Source organism: Oncorhynchus clarkii, chromosome 6 (genome assembly GCF_045791955.1).
Source record: "Oncorhynchus clarkii lewisi isolate Uvic-CL-2024 chromosome 6, UVic_Ocla_1.0, whole genome shotgun sequence".
NCBI lineage: Eukaryota > Metazoa > Chordata > Actinopteri > Salmoniformes > Salmonidae > Oncorhynchus > Oncorhynchus clarkii.
Genome location: NC_092152.1, coordinates 29,895,994 through 29,911,448, shown reverse-complemented (window position 1 = coordinate 29,911,448; position 15,455 = coordinate 29,895,994). Strand labels below are relative to the sequence as shown.

Here is a 15,455-nt window from a genome sequence, read left to right as displayed (position 1 = left end):
AAATTTAGCCAACTTGAATCTAGGTATAATTTCATAAGCTCTGAATTCCGCTAACAAGGCAAAACGGTTGAACTGTTATGAACACAACCTTCTGTCTGTCTCCAACTGTTTGAACAGCATGCTAGCCTGTCCACTTTGTTCAGATGTTGAAATCAAGTGGTCTACCTTATTTCTCAGAATGAGAACGAGTTGCCAATTGCATATAATTGTTTTATGCTTATTGCACATTTATAAAATACAGACTAAACAGCTAGTATAACAATCTTGATTTTACTAAAATGCGGCTAGCGATACGTGGTAACGTAATGCGCGCGCAACAAACCTGAGCATTAATTTTCCAGAATGAATGTTCATTGGTACATCCGTTTTACTAGTGTCTGCTCTGCTCGCAATTTGAAGAGTTGAGACCGTGTATGGTTCCAAAGGTTAACTTCTCTATTACAGTAAAATAATGTCTCAATGTGTTTTGGTGTTGGTGACCGATTCTGTTGGACCAAACCTCAAATGCAAATAGCCAGTTGAAACTGTTTGTCAGGGAGGAGGAAGTGATCTCTCATATTTGTTGTTGTGAGTGGTAGGAGGAGGGGCTTGGAAAAAAGTGGTGAAGCAAGAGGTTTCACTCCCAAAAATATATACAAAATAAGTCCAATGCGTTTCTATGCACTTATTTTGAACCTAAGCTTGTCGCCTGCATTCCCTCCTTTGGGACAACAGCTCCCGTTGTTAGGGCGAAAAGACTTGAGCATCTCGCCATTATATGCAAATCTCTGGTATAAATGGGAAGGTGCACAGCACAGAAGGAGCGAATGAGACCAGACCAAAAAGACCATATGAGAACAAGCAGACATAAACGCTCATAAAAATAAAAAAAAATTTAAAAAAAATGATTCTGCGTTACTGGCATTTGGAATATTTGCAAAAACATACATTCAAATGAATTTAATGAATTAAATATATCGCCCAGCCATATTTCTATTGTCTGGGTAGTTATCTTACCGTAAGAAGTACCTGAAGTCCGTTTTGTGAAGGGTTCACAGACTGTTATGCCATAATTATTCTACCACCGTGACCTCATTCTTTCATTTCACTAACACAAATATATTTTTTAAACTCACTAAGCCTATTCCTAAGGCTATGAGATTCATGTTAGCATTTTACCTGCTCATATGATTGTTTTTTGTTCACTGTGTTTATTCAAGTCCATTGCACTATGTAGAATTAACAGCCACGGATGATCGTCTTATATGCACCATCTTCATTTGACCATTGACAGTGTGGCTATGTTGTGGTGTGGTTTTTAGGGCCTACTTAAAAAGCAGGGGCACATCTTAGAGATAAAAAAAAAAAACTGATACTGACAGTCTTGAAGAGTTAGTGTACGGGTTTCTGTCTGTGCTCACCAATTATAACACCTTTTGAAAAAGGGTTATATACTTGTCAATCTTCTTCTGAATGGAAAGTACACAATTACGCAGACACTCTCTCATCCTCACCTAATACACTGCACACCGATTGAAAACCTGAAGCTATCATTAGAGCACACTTACAAGACAAACACACATACATAGGCATGCATAAGCACTCCATTGGCGTGCCCCTGTTTTCAATGTTTTCTGTTTACATTGTGGTGTCAGCTACTGTTTCTTTTCTCCCAATTGTTTTTTATGCTTGCACCAGCTCAACCTTTCCAGTTGCATTTTATTACTTCTTGACTTATTTTGTAACTTTTCCCTTTATATGCCCCTTTTTTTCTTTCAACTTCATTCCCTCAGTTTCTTTCTGCTGAGCTCGACTCCTCCATGCAGCATGTTGAGCGATTGTCCACAGACCTGGAGAAGCAAATCTCAGCGCTGGAACACATGTCTAAGGAGAGTTCAGATCTCAGAGCTCATAAGGAAAATCTTGAGAAGCAACTCTTCGAACTCCAGGCCAAGCTCTCTGCCTTGGAAGCTAGTCACAATGAGCTCTCGGTTAAGACTAAAGAACTGCTGACTCTGAGGGACAAGCTTACAAAAGAGCAGGAGGAACTTTTGACCACAAATCAGCAGCTGGATGGAGAGAAGGCCTCACTATTCAGAGAGATTGAGAAGCTCAGAGTTGCTGTTGAGGAGGCACAGGCCAAAAACGAATCCCTCAGTCAATCTGAAATGGAGCATCAGTTCCAAATTGAGGAGCTACAAAAGACAAATGCAGAGAAGCAGGAGGTCCTCTTAAAGTACAAACAGGAGATCCAGCAGCAGGAAACTAAGAGGAATCAGCTAGCAGAAATCTATGAGAAGACCTGTGAGGAAAGGAATGGGCTCCAGGAAGAGCTCAAGCAAAGCAGGGAGAAGCTGATCTCTGAGATGGATAGCCTCGTGTTAGAGAGGGATGCAGCAAGAAATGCTAAGAAATCCCTTGATGCAAAGAATACAGAGTTGCAGACAAGGTGTCAGTCGTTGAGCTTGGAAAAAGTAGATCTCTGTGTGAAAAACACACAGTTGGAGACCCTGGCCAGAGGTATAGAGGAGATGTCTGCTCAAATTAATGCTGCTATATCTGACAAAGAGGCCCTCCAAGTCATGAATACGGAGCTTCAGAATCAGCTGAATATCACCAAGAAGGATCTTGAGAAGTCTGTCCGTGACAACGGCGAGCTCCAGGCTTCCAAAATGAGCCTGGCCAAGATGCTGGACGAGTCCAAGACCAGCAGTGAGGTTACAGACTCCGAGAGGCTTCACCTCATGCAGGAGAAAGAGGACCTGCTTGCTACCCAGCGAAAGGTGCGTTCTGAGAAGGATGAACTTCTCAAGGAGATAGAAGAGTTGAAGGAGAAGCTCAGACTTTCTACACAGGAAGCGGCTACCTCAAAGGAGAAAGTCAAAGAGGTGTTGTCATCTTTTGACAAGGAGAAGAAAGCTCTGTGTCTCCAGAATGAAGAGACAGAGAAGGCACTACACTCCATACGGAAGGAGAAGCTGGCCATGGAATCAATACTGGAACAGCAGAAGATGGAGAGTGACCGTTTGGTACATGAAAAGGAAGAGCTTAAAGAAAAGCACACAAAGGAGATCTCTGAAAAAGTTACTCTAACAAAAGAGCGCGACAAGATAGCAGGTGAGATCCGCAGTATGAAAGACCAGCTGGACAGCTCCTCCAAGGCCATTGATGACCTGAAGCAAGCCAATTACAACCTTACGTCCTTGCTAGAGGAATCCAAACAGAAGATCCAAAAGGTGGAGGTTGAGCGAGCTTCCTTGAAAAACAAAAAGTCTGATCTACAGGCACAGCTGCAGAAGCTTTGCTCTGAGAGGGAGGCCCTTGAAAAAAGCACAACTGAACTTGCAGAAGAGAATCATAAACTAAAAGGCAACTCTGAGCAGGTGCATTTGGAACTCATCCAGCAGAGGGACACCCTAAGAAAAGAGCGGGATCTCCTGCACTCCCAGCAGGCAGAGCTTAATAAGAGCCTACAGATCCTGCAGAAGGACAAAGATGATCTGCTTCTGCAGGTCCAGGAGTTAAAGGGTCAGACAGACTCACTTTCAAAGGAAAAAATGATTCTTGAATCGCAGCAGCAGACTGAAGCCACTGAGCGAAGTAAACTGTCCTCTGCAAAGGATGACCTCTCCAGAGAGAGAGAGAACTTACAGAGTCAGTTGTCCACTCTGACACAGAAAAACACTTCCCTCCTGCAGGCTGAATCTATCCTGAAGGCAGAGATCGCCTCTGTTAGTGTTGAAAGAGACACAATGGCCTCTGAGAGAAATGGTTTGTGTTGTGATTTAAAGCAACTTAAGATGACTCACACTGGATTGTTAGGTGAGCAACATGGTCTGCTTGAGGAGAATGCCCAGATGCAAGCCAAAGTGCAGGACCTCACTCAGAAATCTGTCACTAGAGACAAGGCCATTGATGAGTTGTCTGCCAGCCTTAAAGACATTGGAGAGGAGAGAAAAGCCTTGGCTAGGGAGGTTGAGAACTTGAAGGCACAGCTGAAGCAGAGAGACAAGGAAAAGGATGGCTTGGCTGAAGACCAAGAGTGCCTGTGTACCAAGCTGGAGGAGCTTGGCAAAGAGGTCTCCTCCTTGGCTAAGGAGAAGGTAGACCTCCTAGCTATACAGTCCAGGCTGGAGAAAAACCTTTCCTCTCTCCACAGCAGCCAAAAGAGTGGTGATGAGGAATGCTCAAGGCTCCTGGAGGAAGTGGAGAAGCTGCGAGCTGCCCAGACACAGCTTGAGGCAGATGCCCAGACCCTACATGCTGAGAAGGCAGGGATAGCGGGACAGTACAAAGTCTCTGTGGAGGAGGCATCTGTGTCTGCCAAGGCCCGGGAAGAAATTGGCACCAAGCTGGAAGACCTGAAGGTCGAGAAGGATGCCTTGCTCAAGGAGAGGGATGAAGCCACCCAGCAAGTCACCCAGCTTGAAGCTCAACTCAAAAACATTCTTACCAAGCAGCTTGAGGTACTCCACTACTAACAAATCCTGTATCTAACCCTCATGTTGAGGTGGCTGTGGTCATGTTTCACCCTCACTGCATGCTAGTCTGGTCACCTTTTCTATTTATCTCACTTTTTGTTTCATCTCCTTTACTAACTGCGCTAACTTTATTCTAGTCTCCTGCAAAAAGTTTATATATGAAATATATTCCTGTGGGCTTAGAACGTTGTTTGAGAAGTTAGGGTCTGTTCCTTGGTTGGGGAATATGGTTACATCTCATCTCCCTTAGAATTTGGTTTTAAGAGTCATGTCCACAACCATGGTCTCTGTTGTCTAATTGAGATGTCAAGCAATATGTTAGGGCCAAATACATTACTGCAAGTATCCGTTCTCAGGTCACAGGATGTAATTAGTTTATTTTTCTCTACTCCTAATTTTTCATTTTAGCCTTTAGGTCCTTCACCAACACTGTAGTCAAATCTAGTTGCCTGTTACCTGACTGTAGTAGTAGATGTGGGTATTGCAATGATTCCTGAGGATTACATCAATTGCATAGTAATTTCGGAAACACAATCATCGTAACCCACTAAAGCTTCAAAATCAAGTTTGGATAACTGACATGCAATGCATGCAAATGAATTCTGCACGATATGGGAAAATGTAAATAGTGATCCCTCTGCATTGATTTGGGCTTTGTAAAATAAGTATGCATCAAATGATGATAAATCTCAGGACATAGGGGTTTGCTGTTCACGTCAACCAACACCAATCCAAGTAAGTTGCAGTTATTTCATCATATATGTCTGGTTGACATGCCCTCCTCTCCCCCACTACCCAGGCAGCAGAGTCCTCAGGGAAGACTGCTGAGGCCGTGGAGCGGCTGACACAAGAGAAGGGCCTTCTGGAGCAGGAGAAGAGTGAGGCCCAGTCTCTGCTGGAGGAGTTCAGGAGTGCCAAGCAGGAGATGACCAGTCAGGTGAGTCAGGGATAAGGAGTATGCAATGCCTCAGATGGGGTGTAATGTAGTGGTTGAACAGCATGTATTTTCCGTAAGGTATGTTGAAAAGGTTGAAATTTTGTGGGTATGGAATGATTTGTCACTGTCATAAAGGGTCCTCACTAAGGACTCTGGAAGGGGCTCCTTAGGGTTAACATGGAATCAAATAAACAAAATGAACTTAATGATCCTCTTTGAACAACTGAACCAATTTGACATTTCTGGCTGTTGTGTGTTAACTTACCAGAAGTTGGGTGTGTGGGGTGTCATGGTTGCAAACCACTTTCACAAGTTAGTCTTCACAACATAATACAGTGTTACACGTAAACAGAAATTCAGCCACAGACGCTGACATGTTCACACTTACCAAGATCACATGACCATTCCTGTGTGTGTCTGACACAGAGGGAGAGAAAGTAGCCAAACCGACGTGCGCAAGTTACACAAACTTGTTGCTATGATGGGTTATCTATCATCTCATCTGGTATTGTCAGTCTTGACTGCGTCAGTCTAGTCAGTTAAGTTAGCTAGCTAGCTTGCAAGGCTAATTGAGGCTACTTTGCTGTGCTCCCCATCCTTGTCTACAACAACATTCATATTAAACAACAGCCTACCTCTTGGGTGATCATTGTAGCCTATTCCTTCTCAGTTAAACAACTTAAATCTGTAATTATAATTCTAGTTTGCATTAATTAGAAATCTCCCACTTCAATTGCTACACATGAACCTTTGACTGTAGTGCTTCTTTGATTGATTAACAATAACAAGCGTCAATGTATTATATGCATTAGAAGTTCTTTATGTTTTGTGTGTGTTATTTCTCAGCTGGATGCATTGAAGCAACAGAATTCTAAATACCAAGAGGAGCTCAACCTCCAGCTCTGCTCAGAGAACCAGAAAATCAGCAGCCTGTGCCAGGAGATGTGAGTATATTGTGTGGGGGGGAGTAATGCGAACGTTGCAAACGTTATACACACACACACACACACACACACACACACACACATTGCTCTAAAGTCTTCAGACTTATTAGAGTCAGACATTCTGTCTTCATACTCAACCTCAAGGCCCAAATATCTGAGATAATTGTTTTTACTGAACTACGGCACAGTGCAATTCTCATAAAAATGTGTCACTTCATCACTATTCGCTACTGTGTACATATCTTATGGTGCAGTTGACACAAACGTTCATGCCTTGAATGAATTTGGCCATGAATAATGAAGCGACATTAAAGTTACAATTGTTTTGCTGTTTGTTGTTGAACAAGCGAAGGGGCCTGTATCCTGCCAGGTGATAGGTAGACAGTGAGGTGAATGATATCTGGCATGCAAATTCTAGCAGCTACCAGTTGTAGAAAGTGATTTCTTCATACCTTTCCTTGTACCTATTTCCCTCTCTCACCCCCTTACCAGTTGTCTGTTTATTCCTGTACTCATGTAGCTATATATTTATAATATTGTCTGTGTGTGTGTTTAGTGAGGAGCTGAAGCAAGTTGCCTCTGTGAAGTCCCAGTCCCTGGTGGCCTTACAGGAGGAGAACAACAAGCTGACTAAGGAGGTTGGCAGCAGCAAGAAGGAGACCAGTGGCCAGCAGAAGGTACCACCACTGGACTACTGATCTATTCCCTCAAACTGCCGCAACTATTTTAAGAATGTAACACATAGCCTACATTGAATCACTACACCTGTCCAACCAAGTAATTTAATTCCATAATGTTTTTCTTTTAAGCTGGAAACTCAGCAGTCCAAGCTCAATAAACAGTTGCAAGATATGAAGCAGAGGTAAGAAACTGTTTCATTTCTATCCAAATCAAGAGTGCAAAAAAGTATAGTTTTGACATTTCTAGCCAGATGGCATTGGAGACAGTTCTGCAATTAACCTCTCTGGGATATGTGGGACGGTAGCGTGCCACCTCGCCAACAGCCAGTGAAATTGCATGGCGCCAAATTCAAAACAACAGAAATCCCATAATTAAAATTCCTAATTTTAAAGATAAACTTCTTGTAAATCCAGCCACAGTGTCCGATTTCAAATAGGCTTTACGGCGAAAGTACACCAAACGATTATGTTAGGTCAGCACCTAGTCACAGAAAACTATACAGCCATTTTCCAGCCAAGGAGAGGGCTCACAAAAATCCGAAATAGCAATTAAATGAATCACTAATCTTTGATGATCTTCATCAGATGGCACTCACAGGACTTCATGTTACACAATAAATGTGTTTTGTTCGATAAAGTTAATCTTTATGTCCAAAAACCTCATTTTGAAATTGGTGTGTTATGATCAGAAATGCATTGTCTCAAACAAACATCCGGTGAAAGTGCAGAGAGCCACATCAAATTACAGAAATACTCATAATAAACATTGATAAAAAATACAAGTGTTATGCATGGAAATATAGATAAACTTCTCCTTAATGCAAACGCTGTGTCAGATTTCAGAAAGACTTTACGGCGAAAGCACACCTTGCGATTATGTTAGGTCAGCGCTAGTCACAGAAAAACATCCAGCCATTTTCCAAAGAAGGAGAGGTGTCAGAAAAGTCTGAAATTGCGTTATAAATATTCACTTACCTTTGATGATCTTGATCGGAATGCACTCCCAGGAATCCCAGTTCCACAATAAATGTTTGTTTTGTTTGATAAAGTCCATCATTTATGTCCAAATACCTCCTTTTTTTTGCGCGCGTTTAGCCCAGTAATCCAAATGCATAATGCGTGATCACTTGTTCAGACGAAATGTCAAAAAAGTTATATTACAGTTCGTAGAAACATGTCAAACGATGTATAGAATCAATCTTTAGGATGTTTTTATCATAAATCTTCAATAATGTTCCAACCGGAGAATTCCTGTCTTTAGAAATGCAATGGAATGCAGCTACCTCTCACGGGCGCGCGCGTGATCAGCTCATGGCCTTCTGCCAGACCTCTGGTTGAAACAGCTCTCATTCTCTCCTCACAATAGAAGTCTCAAACAATTTTCTTAAGACTGTTGACATCTAGTGGAAGCCTTAGGAAGTGCAATATTACCCCATAGACACTGTATATTCGCTAGGCAATGACTTGAAAAACTACAAACCTCAGATTTCCCACTTCCTAGTTGATTTTTTTTCTCAGGTTTTTGCCTGCCATATGAGGTCTGTTATACTCACAGACATCATTCAAACAGTTTTAGAAACTTCAGAGTGTTTTCTATCCAAATCTACTAACTAATAATACGCATATTCTAGCTTTTGGGACTGAGTAGCAGGCAGTTTTACTCTGGGCACCTTTTTATCCAAGCTACTCAATACTGCCCCCCAGTCCCAAATAAGTTAAGCATGGATGCTGGCATCAATTTGCCCTTCGCCAACGTGGCATGTCTTGCTTGTGCTCTGTCCTACATGCTCTGTTTGATTACATCCTCTTCTTTTGCCTTTCAAAGCTTGCCCAATAATACCTTCAGGTACTTCCATGCTTTTTAAAATTGTTACCTAATGTGTCATACTGTTATCTTAGGAAGGTAAGAAGAGATCAATGCTTTTCAATGAGTAGTCCCTCTTAATTCACTTGCTTTTTGTCATCTCGTATTTATTTGTCCTTATTTGTAATCCAACTGTAGACTCGGAAGTTCGCGTGCCGTAGATTATAAAATGGCAATGCAAAATTTCCTCACCCCACCTGTTTTTTCCAATGGAAAACACATGCTTGATTACACCATTGACATTGGATCTCTGTTTGTTTTTAAACAGAGATCCGTCACGTCTGTCCAATACCATGCCTGCTTTATCCACAGAATGGCTCATAATAATGGCCGGAACAGAGCCACATTTATCTGATTTATTATAGGCCCACCGTCTCTCTTTTCTTTCTTTGTTCTCTGTCTTGATGTCTCTTTTCTTTCTTTGTTCTCTGTCTTGATGTTATGCCTTTGTTTCCCTTTGAGCAGACTTCATCTTTTCATTCCATGCTTCTGAATTAGATTCACAAGCACACTTCTATGTACAATTGAAGTCGGAAGTTGACATACACAGTCATTAAAACTTGTTTTTCAACCACTCCACAAATTTCTTGTTAGTAAACTATAGTTTTGGCAAGTTGGTTAGGACATCTACTTTGTGCATGACACAAGTAATTTCTCCAACAATTGTTTACAGACAGATTATTTCACTTACAATTCACTGTATCACAATTCCAGTGGGTCAGAAGTTTACATACACTGTGCCTTTAAACAGCTTGGGAAATTCCAGAAAATGATTTCATGGCTTTAGAAGCTTCTGATAGGCTAATTGGCATCATTTGAGTCAATTGGAGGTGTACCTGTGGATGTATTTCAAGGCCTACCTTCACTCAGTGCCTCTTTGCTTGACATCATGGGAAAATCAAAAGAAATCAGGCAAGAAAATAAATTGTAGATCTCCACAAGTCTGGTTCATCCTTGGGAGCAATTTCCAAATGGCTGAAGGTACCATGTTCACCTGTACAAACAATAGTACGCAAGTATAAACACCATGGGACCACGCAGCCATCATCCCGCTCAGGAAGGAGACCTAGAGATGAACATACTTTGGTGCGAAAAGTGCAAATCAATCCCAGAACAACAGCAATACCTTGTGAAGATGCTGGAGAAAACGGGTACAAAAGTATCTATATCCACAGTAAAACGAGTCCTATATCGACATAACCTGAAAGGCCGCTCAGCAAGGAAGAAGCCACTGCTCCAAAACCGCCATAAAAAAGCCAGACTTCGGTTTGCAACTGCACATGGGGACAAATATCGTACTTTTTGGAGAAATGTCCTCTGGTCTGATGATTGTGTGGATATATTGAAGCAACATCTCAAGACATCAGTCAGGAAGTTAAAGCTTGGTTGAAAATGGGTCTTCCAAATGGACAATGACCTCAAGCATACTTCCAAAGTTGTGACAAAATGGCAACAAAGTCAAGGTATTGGAGTGACCATCACAAAGCCCTGACCTCAATCCCATAGAAAATGTGTGGGCAGAACTGAAAAGTGTGTGAGAGCAAGGAGGCCAACAAACCTGACTCAGTTACACCAGCTCTGTCAGGAGGAATTGGCCAAAATTCACCCAACTTATTGTGGGAAGCTTGTGGAAGGTTACCTGAAATTCTTTACCCAAGTTAAACAATTTAAGGGCAAGAGTGTATGTACACTTCTGACCCACTGGGAATGTGATGAAAGAAATAAAAGCTGGCTTAGGTGTATGTAAACTTCCGACTTCAACTGTAAATAAAATAGTCAAAAGTTTAGTATTTGGTCCCATCTTCCTAGTATGCAAAGACTACATCACGCTTGTGACTCTACAAACTTGCTGAGTGCATTTGCAGAAAGTTTTGGTTGTTTCAGATTATTTTGTGCCCAATAAAAATGAATGGTAAATAATGTATGGTGTCATTTTGGAGTCACTTTTATTGTAAATTAAAATAGAATGTTTCTAAATAAGTCTCTATTTAATGTGGATGCTACCATGATTAGGGATAATCCTGAATGAATAGTGAATAATAATGAGTGAGAGTTTGTGTGTCAAAGATCATACCCCCAAGACATGCTAACCTCCCCTGTTATTGTTAATAGTGAGAGGTTTATCAAGGGTGTCAACCATTTCAGACCACACTGTATATACTGTGTATAAAAATGGATCTTTACCAAACTTAAACTACCGGCCACAGTTCATTGCAGGTAAAAGTCACATTATGTTGGCTGCCGGTGGTATTCCATTATACATTAGATTTAACACAGATTATGCATGGTCAATGCTCCACTAGTCCTTGTTGGAGTGGTTAAAATCTATTCATAATAATTGTGTGTTGTCCTTGACAGAGAGACCGCCTTGAAGAAACAGTTAGATGAGGAGAAAGCCTCCCTCCAGAAGTCCATCCATAAAAGCAGTGCCTTGATCTCCGAGAAGGATCAGGAGCTGGAGACCCTAAAGAGTGAGGTAAGAATTGGCGCTCTTCCCTATTTCTAGACATTTTAATTCCCTAACCTCATGGCAGGCTTCTTGGCACTATTTCTAGGCCAAAAAGCATTGGGGTAGTCTAATTAGATCTGGAGTAGTAATGAGTTCTCTTTTCAGGATAATTTTTTCCCCCAGCATTTGTATACTATATTCATTGTATAATGTACACTACCGTTCAAAAGTGTGGGGTCCCTAAGAAATGTCCTTGTATGTCAAGAAAAGCAAAAAAAATTGTCCATTTTTAAAATAACATCAAGTTGATCAGAAATACAGTGAAGACATTGTTAATGTTGTAAATTACTATTGTAGCTGGAAACAGCAGATTTTTAAAAATTGAATATCTATATAGGCATTATCAGGCACATTATCAGCAACCATCACTCCTGTGTTCCAATGGCACATTGTGTTAGCTAATCCAAGTGTATCATTTTATAAGGCTAATTGATCATTAGAAACCCCTTTTGCAATTATGTTAGCACAGCTGAAAACTGTTGTTCTGATTTAAAGAAACAATAAAGCTGGCCTTCTTTAAACTAGTTGAGTATCTGGAGCATCAACATTTGTAGGTTTGATTACAGGCTCAAAATTGCCAGAAACAAAGTACTTTCTTCTGAAACTAACCAGAATAGAAAGAGGAGTGGGAGGCCCCAGTGCACAACTGCGCAAGAGGACAAGTATATTAGTGTCTACTTTGAGAAACAGACGCCTCACAAGTCCTCAACTGGCAGCTTCATTAAATAGTACCCGCAAAACACCAGTCTCAATGTCAACAGTGAAGAGGTGACTCCGGGATGCTGGCCTTCTAGGCAGAGTTCCTCTGTCCAGTGTCTGAGTTCTTTTGCCCATCTTAATCTTTTCTTTTTATTGGCCAGTCTGAGATACTGTATTTTCTTTGCACCTCTGTGCATGGAATAGCCTTCATTTCTCAGAACAAGAATAGACTGATGAGTTTCAGAAGAAAGTTCTTTGCTTCTGGCCATTTTGAGCCTGTAATCGAACCCACAAATGTTGATGCTCCAGATACACAACTGGTCTAAAGAAGGCCAGTTTTATTGCTGCTTTAATCAGGACAACAGTTTTCAACTGTGCTAACATAATTGCAAAAGGGTTTTCTAATGATCAATTAGCCTTCTAAAATGATACACCTGGATTAGCTAACACAACATGCCATTGGAACACAGGAGTGATGGTTGCTGATAATGGGCAGCTGTACGCATATGTAGATATTCCATTAAAAAATCTGCCATTTCCAGCTACAGTAGTCATTTACAACATTAACAATGTCTACACTGTATTTCTGATCATTTTGATGGACAAAAAAATGCGCTTTTCTTTCAAAAACAAGGACACTTCTAAGTGACCCCAAACTTTTGAAAGGTAGTGTGTATGACATAATATTGTATTTTTCCCTCTGAGCAGTTTTCAGTGCTGCGAGGGGAGAGCTCCACAGCGAAGACACTGAAGTCTACTGTCCAGTCTCTGGAGAAAGACAAGTCGCGGCTGCAGGAGCGTGTTCAGAGCCTGGAGAAGAGCCTTGCAGGAGGACAGGACACTCTTACCAGCACCTCTGGTATGACTGGGCAGTCAAAGCTTAACTCTACAGATTGAGCTTCACTGTCACTGAATGCTTATACATGTTTTCCCTTCAGGTGATGCAGCTCTGAACCAATTAAAGGAGGACAAGGAGACTTCAGAGAGCCAGGTATGCATGACTTATTATGGCCCAATTTAGCAAAAATTGGTATATAAAACACAACTTGGGTATGCCATTCAGTTGCTTTTTTACCAATGTATATTTTTGGATGATTTGTGCATTCACTTAGTTTCCATACTATTGCCATATGTCATGCACTGGATGTTTTGCGTACTATGATCATGTCAACTTTCATATTGGCAGTGTTATGGTAATTACATCTAAAGCAATCACATTTTACTCAAACTCTGCTGAAACTGATGTCCATGTCTGCCAAGTCCATGGCTGGCAATATAGGCTTCATTTAAATTTGCTGTAGAACCTCTGACGATTGATTTGTTATGTGAAATGAAACCTTATTTTTGGGCCTCACAAACCTCTAAACAGTTTAACACAAAACGATCATGTGCACTAAAATTTCTTAACGTGTAGATTAAAATGGACTCGGGTACGCTCTAATGTGTGTGTGTATAGGTCACTGGGAGTAAATGGATACCGGACTGCACTCTAGTCAAAGAAGCCCAGTCTAGGAGTTTAATGATGAAGCAGAGTATACATGTGGTATTTACTCAAAAACGCATTAAATATCCCTGCAAATGAAAAGGGTCTGATCGCCACAAAAGCCAACCAAACTGAGAAATAAATTCAGTTTTTAAACTAACAATTGGTTGCCATGGTGAATAATCCAATAATAATTGATAGGACACATGAAATGAAACCTCAGTTTACCGGAGTCTCTAAATTGAAATACTGTCAGATCAATAAATGTCTTTGTAGATCTAATAACATTTTGAGGATTCTAAATTCAAATCTAATGGGCTTTTATACAGCCGCCCCATCTTCCTTTCTATGAAAGCAGGTCTGCGCCGTCTAACATAGTGGGAAGCTCCACCAATCGGGCTACAGGATGCGGTAGATTCGAACCTTGACCGGATCCTTCCATCTGCACCTGGTATCATCTTCACTAACCGTCCAATGGGCCACAAAGCTCGTGGTAGCTGAGGATCCACTATCATGGCCACTTGTCCAACCTTCAAGTCTGGAGTGTCAATCCGTCACTTCTGCCTCTGCTGAAGACTTGGCAAATAGTTCCGCATTATTTGGGTCCAGAAGTGGCCCACCAGGACCTAACTATGCTTCCAACAGTGTCATCCAAGAAGGTCTCTGTCTGCATATACGGCATGTGGGAGCAAAGATTCATGCCGTTCCATCGTTCAGATTACGTTTGACTGGATCGAGGCTTCTACGTCTGCTGAAACAGCCAAGGGTCTTGGAGCTCAGAATGCATTCCACCTCTGTAAGGAACATCAGGAGGACATCTTCATGTTGTGACTTGTCTTTAACTGCTACACGAAGAGCATACTTCACATACCTTATTTCCCTCTCCCAGGCGCCTCTGAAATGCAGTGCATTCGGGGGGTTGAACCGAAAGGTGACCTTCTGTTCAGCCAGCTGTTCCTGGAGTGCAGGCCCGAGGGCCATGAAGGCCTCTTGCAGCTCTCTGTCCACCCCTCAGAAATTGGTCCCATTGTCCGACAGGATCTCAAAGGGTTATTCTCGTTGGGAAATGAAGCTGCGGAGCGCCATCAGGAAGGTATCTGCGTCCGTTTTGGTCAGAACATTGAGGCCGGTGCATTGAGTGGTGAGACGGGTTAGCTCAGCCAGAGTTTTCCCCCTCGTAATGTCGTCTGCTGGGTTGTTAGGGAGTGGAGATATGTCGACACCGCTATCAGTGAGATCTTGAATCTCAGTAATTCTGGTGCCGACAAACACTTTATGACACGATTCCGATTGAAGCCAGTTCAGGAAGGTTGTTGAATCTGACCACAGGGTGGTCCTGCGGACCTCCAAAGTAACCTCAGTTTTGCAGAAGATGAGCTAGTGTTGGGCTCCAGTTGGCAGCACTGAGCTCCAGGCGGGGTATTGAGGCGGGGTATTGAGACTTGGCGCTTTGGTGCCACTCGAGATCTTGCCGTGCGGAATGAGACCTGTACTTGTCGTTGGTCATCCTCAGTGTGGAGGTAGGCCACAGAGCCGTAGCTCTCTCTGAAGCATCGCAGAAGATGTGGATGTCGGTGGTTACTGTGGCGCTGTCTATGTTTTGAGGGAAATAACACCTAGGGATGAAAACCTCTGACAGGGTTAGAAGTTTGCGTTCCCACTCCTTCCACTGGTCTAGTAGGTGTGCCGATAAGAGGGGTTGTCCCATACCCTCTCCTTCGTCCAGAGCTCCTGTTCCAGGATCTTTGCTCTCGTCTTGAAGTGGATGATATATCCCATGGGGCCATACTGGCTGGCAAGAGTATGGTAGATGATCCTCATGGTGAGCGTCGGCTCCACCACAGGGCGTTACTTGTACCCCAATGTGTCTGTTGGGCAG

At 42.1% G+C, this 15,455-nt stretch overlaps 1 protein-coding gene across 6 annotated transcripts in view; it reads left to right on the top strand.

The window, feature by feature from the left end:
- Window positions 1-15,455, top strand: part of LOC139410933 (CAP-Gly domain-containing linker protein 1-like) — a 50,422-nt gene that overhangs the window by 29,386 nt on the left and 5,581 nt on the right. For 5 of the 6 annotated variants that reach the window (XM_071156609.1, XM_071156607.1, XM_071156606.1 and 2 more), the window contains 8 exons: window positions 1,773-4,445; window positions 5,260-5,397; window positions 6,244-6,341; window positions 6,898-7,018; window positions 7,151-7,203; window positions 11,244-11,361; window positions 12,802-12,952; window positions 13,032-13,084. In XM_071156609.1, the coding sequence (XP_071012710.1) occupies window positions 1,773-4,445; window positions 5,260-5,397; window positions 6,244-6,341; window positions 6,898-7,018; window positions 7,151-7,203; window positions 11,244-11,361; window positions 12,802-12,952; window positions 13,032-13,084 (3,405 nt within the window). The remainder of the gene's footprint in view (window positions 1-1,772; window positions 4,446-5,259; window positions 5,398-6,243; window positions 6,342-6,897; window positions 7,019-7,150; window positions 7,204-11,243; window positions 11,362-12,801; window positions 12,953-13,031; window positions 13,085-15,455) is intronic. The other variant, XM_071156611.1, reaches the window with a different exon arrangement.